This window comes from Pseudorca crassidens, chromosome 2 (assembly GCF_039906515.1).
Source record: "Pseudorca crassidens isolate mPseCra1 chromosome 2, mPseCra1.hap1, whole genome shotgun sequence".
NCBI classification, from domain to species: domain Eukaryota; kingdom Metazoa; phylum Chordata; class Mammalia; order Artiodactyla; family Delphinidae; genus Pseudorca; species Pseudorca crassidens.
This window is the reverse complement of record NC_090297.1, coordinates 148,854,930-148,879,294: the sequence shown is the minus strand read 5'-3', so window position 1 is coordinate 148,879,294 and position 24,365 is coordinate 148,854,930. Positions and strand designations below refer to the sequence as shown.

Here is a 24,365-nt window from a genome sequence, read left to right as displayed (position 1 = left end):
ATTATCCTTGGGGGAAAAAATCATTAGGGACCACTAAGTTGCCTATTTCTTTAAAGGGGAAACAACTGGGAAAAATGTTTGTCTTAACAGTGATTTCTTAAAAGAAAAGTGATTTTGACTTCAGCAAAATAACCCTACAGATAGGTCAGAATCTCCCATTAGAAATGTACAAGATGATTCCTTGTACAACAGAGGAATTGGAGCACCCAGTGGGAATGGAAAAAAAAAAAATCTGCAGCTGCCTAAATGCAGAAAAAAAATTGACAACCACTGGTCTAAAATTACCCAAAATTGGGCTACAAGATTACTTCTGTACTGTACAACTGCCACCAGAGTGGAATTGTAGCATAAATGTCACTTTCTGTGGCTCAGTTTCTTTCTATCATTGTTTACATAAGAAAAATTCTCTGTCTTTCTTTTAGATTGTCAAGCTCCTCCTAAAATCCTCCATGGGCAAAAGGAAGATAGACACATGATTCGCTTTGACCCTGGAACATCCATAAAATATAGCTGCGACCCTGGCTATGTGCTGGTGGGAGAAGAATCCATACATTGTACCTCTGAGGGAGTGTGGATACCCACTGCCCCAACATGCAAAGGTTCCAGGCTTTGAATGTCGATGTTTTTTGGTTTTGAGATTGCCTTGAGTTGATTTCTCATCCTCCTCTCTTTTCTTAGTGGCAGAATGTGAACCTATAGGAAAGCAAGTCTTTAAAAAACCCAAGAACCAACTTATTAGACTAGATGTCAACTCTTCTTGTGATGAAGGGTGAGTGAGGACTGTCTCAGTCTGAACTAGGTCTGGTTTATCAGTTACACTGCAAGCTCTGTGTAGGAGTTTATCTCAAAGACCCCCCTGTCACGTGTTCATGGAAGTGTTGATCACTATGTTTCCATTAACGGAAACCATGCTGTGCAATGAGTGGGTCATGCTGCTGCTGGCTACGTTTTTGTTCCTATTGATTCCTGTACCGAAAGTAATGTGTCTGCTATTGAGCCAATAGCTCTTGCTTAGGTTAGTGGTCACCAGATGGCAAAATGTCATGACTCTTTGTCCCTAGGTTCCGGCTAAGCGAGAGTGTTTATCAGCAGTGCCAAGGCACAATTCCTTGGTTTATGGAGATTCGTCTCTGTAAAGGTGAGTAGAAAAATAACAAAGGATCTTGAATAATGTGAGATCTATAAATATGAATAACAGAGAGTCTAGAATCCTGTGAGATTTCTGTTTTAGGCATGTTATGGGATTAAGAATATTAGATTCCATTCTATTCACTGTGTCAACAGTTATAGTTGCACAGTTTTGCTTTCTTTTACTTCAAAGCCTAACAATCACTTAATTTAAATGCATTTAGTTACTGATTCTCTTTTGTGATATGGGAGAATAAGAGTAGTGAGGTCAATGAGTATGTGAGCCACCATCCTTGGGTACACTGTAGTTTAGTGGAGAGAAAGGGAACTGGTGTGGGATCTGAAGTCAGGTTCTATTTCTGCTGCTTATTGACCGGGGGCAATTTATGTAACTTCTCTGAACTCTAGCCTCTTATCTGTAACATTAGCATCAGACTGCAGACCTCAAAGTTATTATAATTAAATGGTACTATCCCTCCTTTGCAGATGAGACAATTGCCTGTCAAAAAGTAGATGTTCAATCAACAATAAATATTCTTGGCTAGCCTGTCATATCACCACAGCAAAAAAATGTACCATCTCAAAAAAGTTTAATTCTATCCCCCGTGCCTTTTATTGACCTGCTGGTTATTAAAAAAAGAATTCTTTTCTTAATTAATAATTTGCTATCAGACTTTACTGCCTCACAATATGATATTGATCTACATCTTCACTTTTAACACATTACAAAAATCTTTCCTATGAAATCTTTTAAACTGAATTTTGCGTCATAATGAGCTTTGATAGAATGCATATCATCACATCTCACCCATATCCTTCAAGAAACCTGATAACAAAAGATTCATACCAGCCTCATTTCTCTTCTTTGGTGTTTAATACTGGAACAGAATTGTACAGTAACTTTTCATCTCTCCAGATATCACCTGCCCACCACCCCCTGTTATCTACAATGGAGTACACACAGGGAGTTCCTCAGATGTCCTATATGGTACCACAGTCACTTACACATGTAACCCCGGGCCAGAGAGAGGAGTGAAGTTCAACCTCATTGGGGAGAGCACCATCCGTTGTACAAGCAACGATCAAGAGACGGGCATCTGGAGTGGCCCCGCTCCTGTCTGTAAACTTTCCCTCCCTGCTGTTCAGTGCTCACATGTCCACATTGCAAATGGATACAAGATATCTAGCAAGGAAGCCCCATATTTCTACAATGACAGTGTGATATTCAAGTGTAATAATGGATTTACTTTGAAGGGCAGCAATCAGGTTCGTTGCAAAGCCAATAACACCTGGGATCCTGAAATACCAGTTTGTGAAAAAGGTAAAAACTCAGTGGAGAGGAAAATGAGGTATTTACTTGTTTATTCTTGTTTGTTATCTCCCACCCAAAGCTAGAGTTATGGAAAAAAGCAAGGGGGCACAGATTACTGTCCCATTTCTTCCATTCTGTAACAAAACAGTCTATGTGTGTTGTTGTATATATTCTTTATGCAAATGCTCCCTTGGATCTGGGATACAGTCAGGGTAGATAATTGAGAGGAACTTTTTTAAGGTTCCAGGTTCCTTCAAAAGAGCAGAAAGCATTCAGTAATGAATAAGAGCTTGATGATCTTTGGCTTAAAAGTTTCAGACTGTCTATTGTCAAACGTTGTATACTTAGTGTTCTTGAGTTTTTGTTGGTATTTATGTGGGAAGTTTTTTCTTTAGGCTGTCAGCCACCTTCTGAGCTCCACCATGGTCGGCATACAGGTGGAAATAGGGTCCTCTTTGTCTCTGGGATGACTGTAGACTACACCTGTGATCCTGGCTACTTGCTTGTGGGAAACAGATCCATTCACTGTATGCCTTCAGGAAATTGGAGTCCTTCTGCCCCTCGGTGTGAAGGTACTTTCAGTTCCTGAGTTGTCTTTCTCTTTTATATCAGGCATGTATAAGTAATTCCAACTTTGCTCCTCTAGAAGCACCATGCCAACCTTTGAAAGAAGGTCTTCAAGAGGTTCCAGTTGGTTCACCTGTGGTACCAGTTAATATGTCCTGCCAAGATGGGTAAGTATGATTCATTCTCAGAAAGGGTGTCCACCTTGCTTTGTGCATTAATTCTAGCCTCAGTTTGTCTTGGTGACTCCCTCTAGAGGTTCCTCGTTGTCACACTAACAGAGATTGTGAGGTTCCAAAGGCCTAAGTAGCATCTCTGACTTTTCAGTCCTTTCTTGACATGGAAATGGCTTTGCTGGGAGTAACTCTTAAGTCTAAAGTAGTTTGCTTACTTGAAGGGCCAGGAGTTTTGACTCCTTTCTGCCAAATTTCTTATTTAGAAGTGCTTCTGTATTAGTGGTTTGAGGAGGCTAGGTTTCAGAGATGTGATTTTTAGGAAGAGAAAACGTATGATAATCTCTCTCTAGGTACCGGTTGACTGGACATGCTTATCGGAAATGTCAAGATGATAGGAATAGGGTTTGGTTCCAAAAGATTCTACTTTGTAAAGGTAAGTTAAAAAAAAAGTTGTCAGTGGGTTGTAGGGGGTTAAAGAGAACAGGTCACTACAGAGCTAATCTATACCTTAACAGTCGATGTGTTCTAGCTCAGTGTACATAAGAAACATGTTTTAGTGTTTGTATGGTACTAGCATTGGGAAACAAAATTGTCAAGTAGGAAATGAGTACAGTTGGCCCTCTGTATCTGCAGGTTTCATATCCATGGAGTCAGTCGACTGCAGATCAAAAATATTTTTTTTTATCCTGAAAGCTTCCAAAAGCTAAACTTGAATTTGCTATGTTCTGGCTACTATTTACCTAGCACTTACATTTTATTTACAACTATTTACACAGTGTTTACATTGTATTAGGTATTATAAGTCATCTAGAGATGATTTAAAGTATATGGGAGGTTGTGCGTAGGTTATATGCAAACACTATGCTATTTTATATAAGGGGCTTGAGCATCCTCAGAATTTGGTATTGATGGGGGATTCTGGAACCAATCCCCTGTGGATACCGAGGAATGACTGTATTTGCCATATACCTGCTAATTGCTCAAAATTTTAAAAATAACAAATATAGACTATTTCTCTATTTCATGAGAACATAGCTGTATTTATTCCTTTCTTAATACTTTACTGTATTTTCTGAACTTTTTTTGGAATGAGTATGTGTTATTCATGTAGTCAAAAATTTAATAAAGCTTTTTAAAAGAAAGCATAATCTAGCATCTAAAATTTAAATAACTTAATAGCTACATGCACTACATGCAGTTGCATAGTTTTATTATTTAGTTTTATAGTATCTGATTGAAGACTGTCCACCATGGTGTACTACCTGAAGTAGAATTTCCTAATCTCTTCTGCAGTTATCCACTGTCAACCTCCACCAGTGATTAACAATGGGAGGCACAGGGGTGTAATGGCAGAACACTTTCTGTATGGAAATGAAGTCTCTTATGAATGTGACCAAGGATTCTATCTTCTGGGAGAGAAAAGTATACGGTGCATAAGTGATTCTAAAGGACGTGGATCTTGGCGTGGACCTCCCCCACAGTGCATAAAATCTCCTCCTGTGACTCACTGCCCTAATCCAGAAGTCACACATGGATACAAGCTGAATAAAACTCGTTCTTCATATTCCCACAATGACATAGTACATGTTGCCTGTGATCCTGGCTTCATCATGAATGGGAGTCACTTGATTAGGTGTCATACTGACAACAAATGGGTGCCAGGTGTACCAACTTGTATCAAAAAGGGTAAGATATTTTCAGGACTAAAATATGGGATGTTGCACAGAATAAAGAAAAAGGGTTTTGAACCTGCACTTGCCATGCCGCCTAAAGAAAAGCAAGTAAAATCTAAGGCAGTCATATTATTTACAAAATACCTGCCTTGCCTTATCTTCTCAGCCCATTCTTTTTTTCCCTTTTCTTTCTAAGCTTTTTGAAAAAAGGTACATGAAAGGATAATGGTTAACTTTGAAACTGATGGAGTCTCCCAAGTTTATTACTTTTATTACTTTAGAATGGGGAAAATGCACATACCATTTTGGGCAAATGTTTGGCAGTAATATTGCTTGATAATTTGATATTTAAGGCTGTGATACCAGCCAGAAAGGGATCTTTGAGTATTCTGGAGAATGGAGCTGGCCTTAAAACTCACTGAATTGTCTTGTAATTTTAGTTATTATCGGTAGTTTTATTCCTATCAGTGGCTATCTACAACAGAGGCTGCCACCTGGCGACCAAGAACTGAGTTCAAAACTGTTTTCTTTGGCTAGCACAGTATTATTTTAAATGAAACCCATCCCCACCATCCAAGGCAAACAGTGAACCTGTGATACAGTGAGGGCCCCCTCTGCTTTCCTGCAAGGTACCATTATCTTGAATTGGGCAGTGGCTGCCATTTTTAGAAGGACAGGTGCTCTGTGACTTACCATATCTGGTGGCTTCACTTCCTGTCTCCTGTAGATATTTGAGGGTGTGACACTTGACTACAGCCTTTTTACCATTTAAAGAGAAAAGAAAAGATTACTATTCTCTGATAGACTACAATTGTGGGCTGTAACCACTGATGTTTCATTATCTTACATTTGACATTTGTCTTCAGATCATATATGATATAGGTAGGAAATGCAAATCTCTGTCCTGTACTGTTTGGTTTGGGCTAAATGAATACTTTTGGATACTGACTATTTGGCTTGTTGCCTGCCTTCTTTCTGTATCGCTATCACCCATTTGCTGGCTATGCGTTCCTCTGTAATAAATTAAAGATCTTTTTAAATTGGTGTCTAAGCTTTCTTAGGATGTCAACGTCCGTTTAAGATCCCCCACGGAAATCATACCGGTGGAGACATAGCTCGATTTTCTCCCGGAATGTCAATCCTGTATAGCTGCAACCGAGGCTACCTGCTTGTAGGAGAGGCAGTCCTTCTTTGCACACATGAGGGAACCTGGAACGGACCTGTCCCTTATTGCAAAGGTGTGTTGTTTATTTGTTTTCTTGTTTTTTAAATAAAATTTTTCCCAAATAGATATATTCAGTTAGGTACTTTCAACTTAAAGTAGCCAAATAAATGCATTAATTGGATCATTTAATTAAATGCATTTAATTGGATTAATTTAATTGGATTAATAGATGAAATCATCTAAATACTGCAAAATAAGAAAAGTGGCTGAGGCTCTATCTGAGCTATCACTTATGTAGTCATTTAAATATGGAAAGTTGAAGTCTTTATGTAAATCAAACAACTAAAGTACAGATTGAATTTACACTGTGGTTACAGTTATGATAAGTGTGCATTTGACAAAATACTCATAAAAAGTAAAGTCATCTTTTGAATATGTTTCCTCTAAGTGGTGATCGGATTTGGGTATATTTTTATAAAAGTTTCAGAATGTCATTTTCATTAGCAGTGCATATGAAATATGAGTAATGAATTAATACTGAATATTAGTTGAGACTTCTTACCATATGCCAGATTCTGTGCACAGCACTTTGCATGCATTATCTCATTTAATCCTCCTGAGAACCATATCAGTGATTGGTGCCATTATCCCTGTATTATAGATGAGGTCCCAGTAGAATGGAGAGATTTGTAACTTACACAAAGTCCCACAGCTAGAAAATCCTACAGTCAGGTTCAAATCCAAAATCTCACACTATTGGCCCCTACACTGAAAAGATGAAAGAAGAAATGAGGAAGCATTTACATGTAAGAAGAATTGGAGAATAAGAGTCAAAGTTGATGAAACAAAAATTCAGAAGTCTTAATGTTACCCATTCAGCCCTCATCATTTCTCTAAGAATCCATAAAATTTACTCAACATTATTGGTTTAGAAACTAAAGCACAAAGAAGGAAAGTAATCTAGTATGATTACCTGGACGTTCCTGAGGTAGATGGCTGACACTAAAAGGCTATGCCTAGGACATCATTTTGTGTTATTTCAGTGAAGTTTTACTAACTGAGAATAAACTAAATTGGTTCCATAAACCTTTCCATTAAGGGCAGTATCTACGTTCTTGGTAAAATGTCAAAATATGACTCAGCTTCAACTAGATTTCTTTAATTTCAGAGGTGAACTGTAGCTTCCCAGAGCATATAAATGGAATCCAGAGTGGTCTGGAGCCTGGAAAAATGTATCAGTATGGAGCTGTCATCACTTTAGAATGTGAAGATGGATATACCCTAGAAGGCAGTCCCCAGAGCCAGTGTCAGGAAGATCACGGATGGAACCCTCCCCTGGCTGTTTGCAAATCCCCAAGTAAGTGCAAAGGGCTTCACTGCAGCTCCTACTTGTTTCACTGGAAAGAAGAGAGTGAGCAGTATCCCTCAATGTTAGGGACTCCTGGGTTTTAAATTGACATAGGTCTGTGACCAGTGGTATAGTAACAGACGAATTTGAAGTCGGTGGTCTATTGTAGTAAAAGTGAGACTTTCTAAGAATGGGAGAAGGAAAGAAAGAAAATAAAGAGAGAAGAGCACTAACTTAAAAGGTGCAAAACTAACAACCTTATAGAGTTGTCCTTTGGTATCCTCAGGGGGATTGGTTCCAGGACCCCCTTGGATACCAAAATCTGCAGATGCTCAAGTCCCTTATATAAAATGGCATAATACTTGCATATAACCTGTGCATATCCTCCCATATACTTTAAATCATTTCTAGATTATTTATTATACCTAAAACAATGTAAACGGTTGCTGGCCTCGCAGTGTGAGTTTTGCTTTTTGGAACTTTCTGAAATTTTTTGCTTTTTTGAATATTTTTGATCTGTGGTTGTTGAATCCACAGATATAGACTGTATTTTGAAAGGAGTTGCTGCTGAGACTTCTGTTATTGCTGAATCTTGATTTATAAGTGCTTAGCAATATGACAGGGGCCTCCAAAAATATGTTAACCAACCTGTTGTAACAGTTAATGTTTGCATTCTGACCTGAGAAATCCCTGATTATAAAGCTGATTTTATTGTTTTTTTTCATGGATGAACTACCCCAACTTAATTAAGGTGGAAAAAAAATGTAAAGGCGAAGGGAGTTGTTACATAAGAAATGAAGAAAAAGTGGGTAGGGACTTCCCTGGTGGCACAGTGGTTAAGAATCCGCCTGCCAATGCAGGGGACACAGGTTCGAACCCTGGTCCGGGAAGATCCCACACACCACGGAGCAACTATGCCCGTGCGCCACAACTACTGAGCCTGTGTTATGGAGCCCACGAGCCACAACTACTGAAGCCCGCGTGTGCCACAGCTACTGAAGCCCATGCGCCTAGAGCCCATGCTCTGCAACAAGAGAAGCCACTGCAATGAGAAACCCACACACCACAACAAAGAGTAGTCCCCTCTCGCCGCAGCTAGCGAAAACCTGCATGCAGCAACGAAGGCCCAATGCAGCCCTAAATAAATACATTTATTAAAAAAAAAAAAAAGAAAGAGTGGGTATAATTCAGGGTTCCAATATCTCTTTTTAAGTAGACTTAGAGAGGAGGGGGCTGAGATTAATTTCTGGGACATTACCATGGGACTTTGAGATATGTGGAACCATGCAACTAGACTAATATTTTCATGATTTTGTATTCTCCTTAGGCTCACTTGTTCCTCTTATTTGTGGTAAGTTTTCTTAAATACTTGAAGAAAACTTCTAATGGTGATTTATAAAAATGTATGTAAAATGTGAGGCCCTATATCCTGACTGCTAATTTTTTTTTTCACTTTAACTCATAAGAAGTTATCTTTCTTTTAGTGTTTTAAGTATCTTTTAATGTGCACTTCACATCACAAACTGTCACTTTTGGATAGCATGGAATAAATGACTTGAACAGCTATTCCCAGTTTTTAAATTGAAAGTTAAAGTTTACCAAAAATTTAGTTTAACTCTTGATCTTTTGCATGATTTGGTTACTATCAAAATAGGCTGGCTTATTCTGCAGTAACAAAATATATTTCACAACCGAGAGTTAAATGTTGCTATGCAAAGTCATGGGATCCTGGTGTCCTGAGCTCCTAATTTCACCCCAGTGACAAGAATATTACTGATAAAACTGAAAAGAACAGAAAAGCTCAACAGAAACTTGACTGGAGCCCTGTGGTCAAATGGTTGGTCCTTTAGATTAAATATGGACTGGATTGAATCCAAAACTTTAGGCCCACATACGATGATCTAGGAATTCAGTATTTATATGGCTGAAGAAGAACAAGTAGAAAAGTCACGTAACATTTTCCCCACCACTAGGAATAGGCCCCACAGTCACTTCAAAACAAGGTAGGTCACATTTTTCTAGCATTTGATACTCTGATTTGTTTTCTAGGTTTTTCGGCAGGGGTAGTCACTCTTTTCTGCTTGGGTGCTATCACCTTACGCATGATATTAAAACACAGAGAACGGTAAGTTCTACGCATGCTTGATCAAAACGCACAAAAGATTTTGACTTCTTGCCTGAAACTAAACACAGAAGGACAAGTTAAATGAAATAAATACTGCAGTGGGATAACTGCAATAAGGTATCTTGTGTTAAATAGAAGGCCCTTTCTGTAAGAACTTAAAAAATAACAAACTAATTTTATTTGAATGGTGTTTATTCAGATCAGATTATGTTTATTTATACATAATAAAAAATCTGGAAAACAGAAAAAAATCCCAGTCATAACAACTGTAGGTATTTGGTACGTTCCTATACAGGTATGATCATTTTTCTTATATTATTTATCTTTTTCCTTTTAAAACTGAAATTTTGGGCTTAGAGTCTCCTGCCTTAATTTTTTTTTCATTTAGCCTCATGTACAGATTTTTTTTTATTAAATCATGTTTTCTTCTTACCTACTTAATTGCATATTTTTTCTATTATATGTATCTATATTGTGGAAATTTTAGGTTGCTTCCACATTTATTTTGATAATAAATAAGATATGAGAAACACCTTTAAAGAAACTTTTTCCACATCTCCTTATTTCCTTAGCCTAGATTCCTAGAATTGCTAGGGATAAGTGTATGAACATTTAGATGCTTAGTAAATATAGCCAAATGACTTTCTAGAAGGTTAGTTCTAACTTGATCATATGTTAACATATGATAACATCAAATAATTAACATATCTGGATGTATTGTGTTTCTGGATTCTTTTGTTGTTGTTGTTGTAGTGATCTGTCTATTCTATCACAAACCACTTTGTGTTTACATAGTATAGCTTTCTACTATTATAATATCTGATAAAGCAAGAACCCCGTCACTATAATTTTTTAAGCTTTTCCTCTCTCTTCTGTTTGTTTTTACAGGAGTATTAGATGATTTGTCATTTTCTAAAAACAGATATGTTGTGATTGCATTTAAGTTTATAGATTAACTGTTGAAAACTGGCACACTTTCTGTAATGCTTTCCCATTCAGAAATTTACTAAGCCTTTCTATTTGTTCAAGTAATCTTTTCTCTCACTTGGTTGTTTTCATGACTCCTTAAATATACTACTAGGTTTCTATATTTTGCTATGTTTTATTAACCAGAAATTAGACATACTTTTACATTTTAACTTATTCTTTTTAGAAAACATTTGTATCCATAAAGTAATGTTGCCATAGTGGGTCATGTGATATTTGGTGAGGACACAATCAAATGGACAGTGCTTGGGAATTTTAATCAGAAAAGTTTCCACAGTGGAGGAGATATTTCAGATGCATCTCAAGAGAGTGTAAACAAGGGGAGAAAGGTATTCCAGGTAGAAGGAGCAGTTTGAGCAAAGACCCAGAGGCTTGTCATTCCATCATATATTATGAAAACTACATAAGCAGTTGACATGACTGGGAAAATAGTATGTGTGATGGTGATTGAAGGTGAAGGTGGCATAGGTTTATGTGGAGGAGTGGCATAAAAGACCCCCCTGACCATATAAACCTTGTGGAAATTACAGAATATTCTGATAGGTGCAAAGGATACATTTTTAGCAAATGATATCATCAGGTATCAGCCTGGAAATGTTCCATGTACTCAGGTTCTTAAGTCTCCATACATGCTAGTGTTAGGGAGGATAATTATGTGAAGTCTTACCAAATCTCAGGTAACTTCCAGTGGGGGATGACCAAGTCATGTCACCCTAAACATGTCACCCACAAACTCCAGCAAAATTACTTTAACATGCCCAGTCACTTGGATCTATCTAAATGATCTGATTACACTGTTCACAGTTCTATAATGCCTAGTGCAGGCATCAGACATGAAGGGGTTACATTGAAACTATGTAAGAGTGGCATCTTTGAACCTGAATAGTTTGCTCTAAGCCTGGGAGGGTCTGAGCACAGTTGGTCTTGCAAGGGTCTACATTTGAGATGTACTTTTGGCAGTAGTGTTTATCAGAGTATGTATCACATTACCCTGGTTTTGTGAATGATTTCAGGAGAAACAGTGCTCTCTGATCAAAAAAGATTGGGAAATAATTCATACTACATTTTTCTCATGGTGATTCACAATGACCATGAGAATATTTAAAGTCCTACAATAAAGAGGCCTGTTTAATTTTTTAAAAACTAATCTCTCAAACTAGTTGGACTGCAGAACTTTTTTTTTTCTCATATAATGAATGCTTTTAACATCCCATTGGACTAATGTTTAATTTAACAGTTTTGGGGAAATCTGGAAAGATGGTCAAGAGCTAGATCATCAAAAGCCTTGCATGTGATGACAAGGAATTGGTGTTTATCCTGTAGAATCTTAAGCAAAGAAACAATACGTTCAGATTTGCATTTTTAAAAGAAGGGGCAGTACTGGGCTGTCAAACAAAGCAGCAGTGGTGGGGCTCAAGAGGATGGAATAGATGTAAGAAATACTTTCACTATGAAGAAGATAGGCTTTCCAGGATTTAGTGAATTGATGAATGTGGGGAGAAGGGGACACAAAGAATGAGTCAAGCAGATGTCACTGGGTGGACCCAATGGTTCATCAAAAGAAGGGAGGGACATGTTTGTGGGGAAAGATGATGAGTTCAGTTCTGACCTACTACTTCCAGGCACCCATGACGTAGGAATCAAGAGAGAGGACTGGACTCAGGTAGATGACATTTAAATCACAATTGAAGCCTTGGTACTAAACAGAACATAGAAGATTAAAATAGGGATGAGAACAGATCTCAGAAGGACAGTAATGCTTAAGAGGCAGGAGGGGAAGGAACAGTCAGAAGTAAGATGAAAGGGGAAAATAGTTTCACAGAATTCAAGACAGAAAAATGTCTCAAGAAAACAAAACTAGGGATGTCATTTGCATGGCTTTCCTCACAGGAAGTTAGAAGATAATTTTAGCCAAGGGTAATTTAAATAGAAATTTAAGTAAAATAGAAAATGTGGTCTCTATCTCCTTCCTTCCTGCTTCTAAGTTTGCTATCAGAGCATTGCATGTGTAGGAAAATTTGCAAACTTCAGGAATGCCTACAAGCTCAAACAATTCATAATGTTCCAGTCTGATTATTAAGGTTATTAACATGTTTTTATCAAATACTATATTTAAGTGTCTCAGTTGATATGAACCAAATATATATGTTAAACTAAATTCTTAAGCATCACTCACTTGTTTTATTTCCATTTTCTAACTGACTTCAATTTAGTTTCTGATACTTGATGTAGACATTTGAGTTGCCTTAAATACTTTTTGTAAGTAAGATGAGTAATGAATCATTCGAAAATTGATGTCTAGTAACAAAATTAAATATTTTTAAAAGTCATCCTAACACGTGAAGAAGAGACTATGTTATTTTTTTTCTTGTCTTCTAAGATATTTTAATAAAACCTAAATCTCACATTAACCTAAAAGTTACCATTTTGTAATAATTTTAATGTATATTCCCCTTAAATATGTAAGTTGACCTCTTAAATATGATAGTGAGTGACAGGCTGTAAGTACCCTCAACAGTAATCTTTCTTCCCCAATAATTTTGTATTACTTTATCTCAGAGTTCTACATGATATTACAATCACATTTTATTGTCCTTTGCTAATTTTGGCAAAGAGTTTTAGAAACACAGCAAAGTACATGTGCTTTCAAAGAATAAAAGTAAAAATGTCTTCAAAATAATTTAAAGCTTTTAGTACTGCATGACTATGTAAGGATTTTGAATTAAACATCAAATCTAAAAACTTTCTTTTTAAGTTAGATTGGAAGATTGGTTCCCCAAAGGTAAATTTATGATCATATTATAAAATGAAAGCTTATGACATTTTTTCAATCTGGGAGTCATAGTTATTAGTCATTAAGAGTCCTGCCTAATATCAACTTCTGTCTCGGATACTTAGCAGCTTAGCAAGTTGTTTTTATGGGTCTTTCCAAAAAACGGGGGTTACTTCATAGGATATTTAAGACAATAAAATGAAATCATCCATGAAAAGTACTTACCTGGTGTTGGGAATTATGGAAAGGAAACAACTTTTACACCTTTATAGTAATCATGGCCAATGAGTAAAGAATTTCTTTTTTCTTTTTTCTTCCATTTAGCAATTACTATACAAATACAAGCCGTAAAGAAGACGTTCGTTTAGAAACACTGGAAGTATATTCTGTTGATCCATACAACCTAGCAAACTAATCAGAAGACAAACGGGTATCTAATGAAATTTTAAATATTCTTATTAATTTATATGTCAAAATTTCCTTCAATTTAAATTTATCACTAAGCATAGTACTAAATATATATGGTTCTGTTGCACATCTTTACTAATCATGCACAAAAATTGTTAACATCTATTTCACATTGCCAACTATGTCCCTGTTTTTGTTAAAATTTATTCATCTATTCAACAAATATCTAAATAAATAGCAAAATAATTAAGAATAAGATAAATAAGAACATGATAAGTATTGTGGAGGAAAAGAAAGCAGGAAAGGGGATAGATAGGGCAGGGTAGTTGGAAGAGAAGTTCTCACTAAGAAAATGACATTTGAGCAAAGACTAATGTGAAGGAGCTAGCCTTGTAAAGGAAAGAGCATTCCAGGAAGAAAGAACAGTAAGTGCAAAGATCATAATAAGGTGGTGTGTTCCTGCTGCAGTGTGGCCTTGCATGGACTGACCAAGGGAGAGAGTGGCAGAGACGAAACCAGAGAGGTACAGGAGGAGGGTGAGGATGGTGGATCCTACAGAGTATGCTAGGTCATTGTAATGAGCGTAGTGTTTATTCTGAGATGGGAACCACTGGAGGGTTTTAAGCAGAGAAGCAAATGATCACTTTAACTGCTGTGTTAAGAAGAGAGTGTAGGTAGCCATGGGTAGAAGATGGGGAATCCCTGTGGACCCTATCACAGAACTCCAATAAATTGTGAGTGGCTACCAACAAGCTGGTGAGAAGAGTTCAGATTCTGCATGCATTTTTGAGATAGTGACAGTAGAGTTTGCTGACAATTTGTATCAGGATATGAGAGAAAGGGAGGAGTCTATGATGATGCCTGGGTTTTTTGGCCTGAGTAACTGGAAGGACAGAATTGCCATTAATTACGACAACTGAGAATGAAAAGCAAGACTGGGGAGAAAAATGAGTTCCACTTTGGAGATGTTAAGTGTGAGATAATCTAATAGACATCCACATACAAGTGCCGGAAAGGTAGCTGGATGTACAGGTCAGCACTTTGGGAATAGGACCAGGCTTGGCATACAAATTTGGGCCTTGTCAGTATATGGATGTACAGAATAATGAAACCGAGTAAGATCATCAAGGGGGTGAAAGAGGCTAGCGAAGAGGAAATGTCCAAGTGCTGAGCCCTGGATCCTCCAACATTAGGAGTCATGGAGTGGGGAGGAGCCAAAACAGGGGTGAAGAAGCAGCTCTGATACAGGACAGAACCCCAGAGTGTGGTGCTCTAGAGTCATGCAAAAAGAGAACTTTAATGAGGAGGGAATGATAGACCCTGTCAAATGCTGCTGAGAGATCGGGAAAGATTAGTCGTGAAAACTGACCATTGTGTTTAGCAGCACAAGATTTGCTGGTGAACTTGACAAGTGCAGTTTTGGTGTAGAGGAAAGAGGCAAATTAGAGCTGATTGAAGTGACCTTAAGAGAGAATGAAAGGAGAGAAATCGGAGATATTAACTCTTTCAAGGAGTTTTTCTATAAAAAGGAGCAGGTAAGTAGAGTAATGGCAAGAATAAGAAGTAAAGGGAAGTATTTTTAAGAGTGGAGGAATAGCTGTTATTCCTGTAAGCTGAAGAGAATATTTAGCAGGAAGGGGGAAAATGATGGCAGGAAATAAAAGGAAGAATTGCTGGAGCAACATCTGGGTAAGCTAGAAGGAGTGGGATCTAGGACTTAAGCAGAGGAGTAGACCTTAGATAGGAGCATGGCATTAGTAACAGGAGGGAAGGTAGAATATATGGGTGCAGATGAAGGTAGGTGGGGAGATGTGATGATGAAAGCACATGTGGAAGTTCTCTTCTGTTGCTTCTGTTTTCTCGGTGAATAAAAAGAAAAATGATCAGCTGAGAGGGAGATTAGGAAAGGAGATGTTAGAGATTTAAGGAGAAATGAGAAGGTATTAAACAGTCACCATGAGAGTTGAAGCCTGAATGATAGGGAGTATAGAAAGGTTGACAGGCAACATGAAGAGTCCCCCTGAGGTTCCCAGGAGAAAAAGGGTGTGAACATTTGACAGTTTGCTAAGCCCAGGCCGTACGCTGAGGCTCTTTCATGCCTTATCTCATTTAGCCCTCATTATAGCTTTAAAAGGTGTGTATTATTCCAAGATAATACCTAGGTGAGCATATAATATCCCAGCTGAGAAAACCAAGGCGAAAAGGCTCTCTTGGCCAAAGACTTGGGGGTCAGTAATTAGCAAAGGTAGAATTCAAGCTCCAATCTGACTTCAAGCTGCTTTCTCCTACATAATCTATAAGATATAAAATAAAGATACCACCTCTGCCCTCTTGGAACTTATTTTAGTAACAAAAATAAGACATATACATATCATAGTTTAAGATTAAGTGCTAAAAACAAGATACAGAAAAACTGCTGTGGCAGTTGAGGAAGAAAAGCTTCCTTGTTGCTAGTGAGTCATAGCCAAAGAGAAGAAGAGAACAGGAGAGACTACCAGAGTGATCTCTAAATCCAAAGCCGTGGGAACCCAAAGTAAAGTTATTACCTAAATGTTTGTTGAATGAATATTTGAATGAGTGAGAATGAAACCATTGCTTCAATTTCTCCCTCATTTATTTTTATTCATATTTATCAGTATAAAATTTAATTATTATTTGCTTTACTTCATGTTATATGAAGAAGGACCACTTAATTGAATGATACCTTCTCATAGGCTTGATGCTCCATTATTTATAGCACTTTTAATTGGTATATATAGAGAGAATGTTAAAGCTCATATTTAAACTTCGAGTTATACCACTGCCTTTCATGCTGTCTCCTAAATAGAAATTCATCTATTTCAGTATGCCTTGTTGCTTGGAACCCAACTGAACATTGGTTGGAGAGAAACCTAATATCAGCAAGTCTGTTGGCATGGTCTCAACATCAGTGAGATTATTTCATAAGTTTTAGCTCCTATATGCACTTAGCCTCAAGCAGAACAAAGAAAATTTGCTTGATGATAAAGATGGAAGCCCAGTTTTACTGCTACGTGCTCTTCAAGGACTTTTTGAAGCCTCACCTGTGACATACTTGGAGCCAGGCTATGGATATAAACAGTTAAATAGCTCTGAAAATTGTCACCTTTTTCAGGAAGGCACTAAAAAGAGCTGTCCTTGTGTCTAGACTCTTCTTTTTATAATCAGCGTACTCACTGTTACCATATACTTTTGGTTGTAATGTGGTTTAAATTATTTAAGCAAAGTATGAAGCATATCCTGTGGTTATGATGGGCATACATTTTGGGGGAAGTCTGATTTTATTTTAATAGGAGTATCTTTCTCTGATATAGTTAAATGTTTCACTTTTATTTCCTCTTGGTTTGAGTTTTTCTCATCATATATACTTTACCTTTGCATAATCACTCAGTAATTCCAATTTGCACAATTTTTGTAAATTATGGGAGTCAAGTTTTAATTCTGAAGTTTAATTCTGAAGTAACTGTAGTTGCTTGTAAAATGTCATTTGATAATGTGTACATTCATCATTCAAATAAATGTTGTCTTTAAAGAAAAACACTTGCCTTATGTGATTTTTTTTTTTTCTGGAGTCAATGAACTCTTGAATAACGACATAGTCTTAGGGTTTTTAGAGTTCCTGATTTAATGTCGATGCATTCTGGATCCCACCACTTCGTCATGTTAGCCAAACTCTCAACCCCCAAACTCAGTTCCCTCATCCTCAAGGCTTAGCAAGCCAATACTTTCCCCCAGGGCACTCATTCTCTCCTTCCACACTCTAAATCCAGCTGTCAGTTTGCTCTGTTCAACCATTTCAATTATTGAGAAAATAAGATCTTGCTCATTGGCTACCACAGATTTAATCTCCCCATTTTCTCTCAGACTGTGTATGCTGTTTGACATCTTTTTTTTTAAAGAAATTGTGGTTAAAAAAAATGTAACATAAAATTTACGATCTTAACCATTTTTAGTGTACAGTTCAGAAGTATAGAAGCGTTAAGTATATTCACATTGCTATGCAACAGATCTCCAGAACTTTTTCATCTTACAAAACTAAAGCTCTATATCCATTAAACAGTAACTCCACATTCTCTTCATCCTTCAGCCCCTGCCAACCACCATTCTACTTTTCCATTTCTATGAATTTGACTACTTTAGATACCTCATATAAATGCAACCATACAGTATTTGTCTTTTTGTGACAGGTTTATTTCACTTAGTATAGTGTCCTCAAGGTCCATCTATGTTGTAGCATGTGTCAGAATTTTTTTTCAGACTGAACAATATTTCACTGTATGTATAGACAATATTTTTTATTCCATTCATCCATCAGTGGACATTTAGGTTGTAATGCTGCTATGAACATGGGTGTGTAGATATCTCTTCAAGACATTGCTTTCAGTTCTTTTGGATATATACCCAGAAGTAGTATGCTGTTTGGTATCTTATTCATTCACAGTCAGTACCATTTTCCTTTCTACAACTCGTCTGTTCTTGCACCTCAAGCCATCTGCTCTATTATACCTTCATCTCTACTCTATTCTCCTTCTTTATCATAGCAGAGGATGAAAACATCACAGGATAACTCTATTTCCTCTCCCTTTACCTTCAAGCTTATTTATACCCACTCATCCTTATTCTCATTTCCACCTACCACTTTTTACAGACTATACAGTTCTCTTCTCATCCCTTTCTGTTTCTTCCAGGATATTGCTCCCTCAGTAATACCATCTCTCATCACTGGCTTATTCTTTCCACCTACAAATATGTTCAAGCCAGTACCCATTCAGCTGCAAGTGACAGAAATCCATCTCACACTGGCTTAAACCAAAAAGGAATTTTATTATGCCACATGAGAGAAAAGGTCAAGCATGCAGCTGGCTTCAGTTAAAATGGGAATTAACTATTCAAATCATATCCTCAGGACTCTGTTCCATTCCCTGGTTCTGTTTTTTTCTTGCTGGACTCATTCTCTGATAGACACTCCCTAAAAACGGGCAAAATGTTTGTTCACGATGCCAAGTGCACGTCTCGTCAGCTTAGCATTCCAGCACAATGAACTTCTTTTGTCCAATAACTCCTGCAAAAGTGCCTTCATTACCTCTGATTTGTCCAACTAGGGTCACATGTCCCCATTTCAACCATTTACTAGGATGAGAGCAGTGAAATAAGCAGATGACAAGGCCTAGGCTCCTTGTCCAGGCTTAGAGCTAGGGATAGGATTGATCTACCTCAGTTGTTCTCAAGTGGGGCACTCACACCTCCTCCCTGCAGAGGACATTTGGCAATGTTTATAGACGTTTGTGATTGTTACAGCTGGAGGAGGGGAGTGCTACTGGCATCTAGTGGGTAGAAGTCAGAGATGCTGCTAAACATCTTATAGTGCACAGGACAGCCCCCCAAACAGAGAATTGTCTGCTCAACGTGTCAATAGTGTTGTATTTGAGAAACCTTGGTCCACCTGAACCACATGGAACTGTGGAAAAGAGGAAAAATCAGGGGCCCAATTCCAGAAGAAGGGGCCCAGTTAAAGCAACAAATTTCCACCCTCAAGCCTGAAAACAAATCCTCCCCAAACCATCCATGCTTTCTCTCTTAAACTATCTCCCTTCTCTTTACCACCAAATTTTCTGAAAAAGGGGTTGACCTTAGCTGATTTACTCATTTCATTTATTCACTTAACAAACAATTGTAGAAATCATTCTTGTGTGCTAAGCAGTGTTTTAGGTTGTGGGATATAGCAGTGATAAATGGACATGTTCTCTCATGTAGCTTTTATTCTAGTGAAGAGAGGCAGACAACAAGCAGATTGTCAGATGGAAATAAAATGAAAACATAAGTAAAATTTTAAAAATTATATGAAGCAGAGAAAGAGGAAAGGAAGTTCCGAATGGACGTGCAATTGTAAATAGTGGCCAGAGAAGGCTTCACTGAGAACATCACATTTGAGCAAAAAAACTCAAGGAGATGATGGAGGTAGCCATGCAGATAGATATCTGGTTGGAAAGTGTTCCAAGCAAAAGAAACATTAGATGAAAAAAAACCAAAACAAAACACAATAGAACAAACAAAAACAAACAAACCAAAAAAAATCAAAGAGGGACTATGTCTGCTGCATTTGGAGAAATTTTTTTGCATGCTTATGGTAAAATCCAGTAGAAAGGGGGAAAATAATGATTCTGGAGAAAGAGGGGAATTCCTGGAGTGATGTCTTTGAGCAAGTAAGAACAAATTGAATCTAGTGCACCAGTGGAGAAGTTAGCCTTCGATAAGGGTGTGAACAGTATAACCATACTAAGAGGAGATAAGGAAACTATATAAACCAGATAGAGGTATTGGTGTTAAGTAATGAAAGAAGTTTGTGGAAGTTTTCTTTGATTTTTTTTCTGGAAAAAAAAAAAGAAGTGAAGCTATAAACAGAGACTAAGAATGATGGAGGAGAAGTCAGAGTTCAATGTCAAAATAAAAAATTTGAAATAGTCTCTTGGAAGAATGAGAGAGTAAATGGACTAGGTAACTATAGTAAGAACACCAGGCAGCATTACAAAGGTCCATTTGAAATGAGTTGTCATTAAACAGACTAGTTCCCATGGATATGTGTTTTTCTCCAACCATGTTCAATTTCATGGGTACAGGGGCAAAATTATGGAGAAATGAATCTAACCAAGATTGTTCATTTAATAAATATGATAAAGTGGGAGAAGGGCAAAGAAGCCGAGGTTGTATGCAAGATAGTGATTATAATGATCGACCATGGAATTTAACCTGGTACGGATGAAAGTGAGGACACTAAGGGGGTTTGAGATTGAAAGATGGCGGTAAGATCAATGGACTGTAGGTACTGAGAGATACAAAGATTGTTGGGATCAGGGTACTAGAGGTGAAATAGAAGGATAGGACTGGTGGTTGGACAGTGGGATGGCCAAAATTATGAAGGGATTATAGTAATTGAGGATGACAGGGTCTAAAGTATGGCCATGGACATAAGTGGCAGAGTAGAAGGAAGAACAAGATCATTGGCAGAGAAGAGGTCAAGGTGCCGAAAGGCCAGGTATTTGGAAAATACCATCACTGTGAATATCAAATCCCTGAGGACTATGACAGGAGTAACAGTAGAGGAGTTTGCCATGAGCTAGGAGCTAAAACCTTCAAGATATGAGGGAAGAAAGCAGATGCTAGAAGATTAGTGTAAAAAGAAGTGGTAATGAGTGGCATATTCTGATAGCATGTGAGGTAAGCCTGGGGAATTGAATCTTCTATTCCCTTTGCCATGGTCTACCATGATCTAGCTTCTTTTTCCGTTGCTCTGTAGAGAATATCTTGAAAGGATAATATCAAATCCTTGATAGAGTGGTATTAAAGTATTAAAAAGGAGGTGTGGTAAATGATGTGATCAAAGTAGACGTTTCTTGCAGTAGAGTCTTGGGAGAGAGTCTAATGGAAAGGAATGGAAAATTAAGAACATATCTGGCCTTTGGGACACTGCCCTTTCTCAACTAGTGAGGGTAGGAAGTGAGACTTGAATAAAAGGGACAAATAAAGTAACACAGTATTCTGGATTGTTTTTGTGAGCTAAGGCTGTATATGCTGAGTGATATAGGTTTGCTGGACTGTGTGTACATGGGTCTCCAACGGTGAAAGTACACTGAGTAGAGAATAGTTTTCAACCTTGAGTGTCTTTATTCCACCATGAATCATATCTATGCATGGAGGAGAAAAGAGCTAGCATATTTACTGAAATATCTGCTACAATATCTTTTCAACCTTCATCCCCCTCTCCTCTCTACAGCATTTGATATTTGGAATTACTCCACTCGCCATACGACTTGTTTCGACTCTTGCTTCAGAAATGAGTGGCTCTTGTTTCTACTAATTTTTAAATCTGGAGTTCTTGTCTTAGGAACCACAGACCTCCAAAAATTCGTGGCTAGAACTGTATTTCAGTTTAACCAGTGTTCTTTGTAATCCCATGTACTTTATTTTTTGCATTTAAAAAATAATTCTGAGAAGGGGTCCTGCTTGATCAAACAGGCAAAGTGGTCCATGATACACAAAAATGTTAAAAACCTCTGGTTGATAAGTCATACAGAAAAAGACAAATGCTGTATGTTATCATTTGTATGTGGAATCTAAAAAATAAAACAGAAGGATGAATATAGGGCTTCCCTGGTGGCGCAGTGGTTAAGAACCCACCTGCCAATGCAGGGGACACGTGTTTGAGCCCTGGTCCCAGAAGATCCCACATGCCTCAGAGCAACTAAGCCCATGTGCCACAATTACCGAGCCTGCACTCTAGAGCCCTTGAGCCACAACTACTGAGCCCGCATGCCACAACTACTGAAGCCTGCGTGCCTAGAGCCCATGCTCTGCAACAAGAGAAGCCACCGCAATGAGAAGCCCACGTACCGCAACGGAGAGTAGCCCCCACTTGCTGCAACTAGAGGAAGCCCACGTGCAGCAATGAAGACCCAATACAGCCAAAAATAAAAACAAATAAATTAATTAATTTTAAAAAATGAATGAATATAACAGAACAGAAACAGACTCACAGATATAAGGAACAAACTAGTGGTTACCAGTAGGGAGAGGGAGGGGGAGAGGGACAAGATAGGGGTAGGGAACTAAGAGGTACAAACTACTATGTATTAATAAATAAGGTACATCATACCTTATATATATATATATATATATATATATATATATATATATCATACAGCACAGGGAATATAGCCAATAATAACTTTAAATGGAATATAATCAATAAAAAATTTGAATCACTATGTTGTACACCTGAAACTAATATTGTACATCAACTATACTTCAACAAAAATTTTTTAAAACCTCTAGATGAATCCTGATCTTTCTATTGTTTATTGTACATGTTCTCCCTTAACAGACCCAACAATTCCTGAGATTTTTAACCCTCTTCCATCTATTTCCTTTTCAGAAGTCCTCATTATGGGCCTTACTAGAAGTCCAGCTTCATAATCAACAAACTACCTATATTCCTAAACTTTTCCTAGAACATTCCCACAGCTCCTGGCTGTCATGAAACTCCATTTGCCCAATGACCATAACTTTCTCAGTTAAAAATCCAAAAAGCTTTTGACATTCTCCCTTGATCAGGTTACCCTCCCTCCTCCATATTAATTTCCTGTTACTGCTATAACAAATTACCTTGAATCTTAAAACAACACAGATTTTTGTTTTAACAATTCTGGAGGTCAGAAGTCTAAAATGAGTATTACAGGGCTGGACCAAGGTGTTGGTGGGACTGACTCTTTCTGAAAACTCCAGAAAAGAATCTGTTCCTTGCCTCTTCCAGCTTCTAGAGGTAGCTGGCATTCCTTGGCTTGTGGCAGCATCACTCCAATCTCTGCTTCAGACATTGCCTTTTCCCACTTTGTTCTGCTGCATTCCTCTTATAAGAACCCCTTTGATTATGTTGCCCACCCAGATAATACAGGATAATCTCCCCATCTCAAACTCCTTAATTTAATCACACTTGCAAAATCCCTCTTGCCACATAAGGTGACATATCACACGTTGTGGGGAATAGGACAGGGACATCTTGGGGACCATTATTCTGCCTACCACACACTCCCATTTCTCTCATCTTTTCATTCTTACCTTTCCCTCCCCCATACTTCTTATTTCAATAAATAGCACTACCATTCATTTTGAATCCTCGGGCTAACTATTGATTTCCTTCTTTTTCTCACCACTAACTTTAAGAAAGAAATTAACCAAAATCCAATGCTTGAGTAAATTTTGTTCATCTGCAATATCTTTCTTAATTGTCTACTTTATCCCCAGTCACAGGCACCACCAAACCCCACCCAGATGATGGCAAAAGCCTCCTTGCTGGTCTCCGCTATTGCCTTATTCCTATCCAGTCTCTATACTATAGACAGCATCATATTTTTAAAAATGCAAATTTGATTAAGTCACTCTCGTTTAAAAAATCTTTCAGTGGCTTGGTGTATCTCAATTCAACATAAAGAAATTGGTTCTTCATATTCCCTGTACACTGAGCATGCTGCCTGCAACTGTTGCTTCAACAGAGAAAGCAGGCATTTCTTTAGGTGACCTACCCACGTGGATTCTTGAGAAGGGGAAAAGTCGTGCAAGGGTGTATAAAAGCGAAGTTGTGAGAATCCACCGCCTTTGTCTGGAACTGCCCATCCTCACATGCGGAATACATCAAGGAGCTGAAAACGCTGCCAGATTTTCCTCCTGTACCTGGATCTCTAAAGTGGTCTTTGGGAGTGATACTTGTTAGAAACAATGCAAACTGCGAGTAAACAAGACCTTGCTCACCAAGGGGAAGTTGTGGTCAAAAGCTTTTTGTCCCGGAACCTCCGCCACGCTTCTCAGACTCTGGGAGCGGAACCGTGTGTGTGGTACTTCTCTCGGCTGCACTTTCCCCTGACTTCGATTTTCTCCGAGATCGCATCTGGTTACTAGAGGCCCTTGGGGACGATGGGAGCCACTTCTCCAAGGAGCCGGGAGCCTCTCCTGCCGCCAGCGTTCCCTACCTTCTGCCCCGGAGGAGCCCTCCTGGCGATTCTGGTGCTGCTCGAGCTGCCGGCGGCCTGGGGTGAGATGCGGGCGGGCGTGGGAGCGGGCGCGGCGGGCACTACCTCGCTGGCCCTCGCGTCCGAAGTGTCTCTTTCCATGCGCTAGGCGCGCGAGAAGGCAAGTCG

At 38.2% G+C, this 24,365-nt stretch overlaps 2 protein-coding genes across 3 annotated transcripts in view; both read left to right on the top strand.

Annotated features, from left to right (window-relative positions):
* Window positions 1-17,177, top strand: part of CR2 (complement C3d receptor 2) — a 34,181-nt gene extending 17,004 nt beyond the window's left edge. For both annotated transcript variants that reach the window (XM_067729120.1, XM_067729121.1), the window contains 14 exons: window positions 423-599; window positions 679-769; window positions 1,062-1,138; window positions 2,045-2,449; window positions 2,836-3,012; window positions 3,087-3,174; window positions 3,531-3,613; window positions 4,474-4,866; window positions 5,906-6,091; window positions 7,187-7,375; window positions 8,694-8,717; window positions 9,416-9,491; window positions 13,576-13,681; window positions 16,504-17,177. In XM_067729120.1, the coding sequence (XP_067585221.1) occupies window positions 423-599; window positions 679-769; window positions 1,062-1,138; window positions 2,045-2,449; window positions 2,836-3,012; window positions 3,087-3,174; window positions 3,531-3,613; window positions 4,474-4,866; window positions 5,906-6,091; window positions 7,187-7,375; window positions 8,694-8,717; window positions 9,416-9,491; window positions 13,576-13,666 (2,057 nt within the window). In that variant the 3' untranslated portion in view covers window positions 13,667-13,681; window positions 16,504-17,177. The remainder of the gene's footprint in view (window positions 1-422; window positions 600-678; window positions 770-1,061; window positions 1,139-2,044; window positions 2,450-2,835; window positions 3,013-3,086; window positions 3,175-3,530; window positions 3,614-4,473; window positions 4,867-5,905; window positions 6,092-7,186; window positions 7,376-8,693; window positions 8,718-9,415; window positions 9,492-13,575; window positions 13,682-16,503) is intronic.
* Window positions 17,178-24,141: 6,964 nt separating this feature from the next.
* The window catches only part of CR1 (complement C3b/C4b receptor 1 (Knops blood group)), a 120,981-nt gene continuing 120,757 nt past the window's right edge, over window positions 24,142-24,365 (top strand). The window contains exon 1 of the mRNA XM_067711107.1: window positions 24,142-24,259. Within this exon, the coding sequence (XP_067567208.1) occupies window positions 24,142-24,259 (118 nt within the window). The remainder of the gene's footprint in view (window positions 24,260-24,365) is intronic.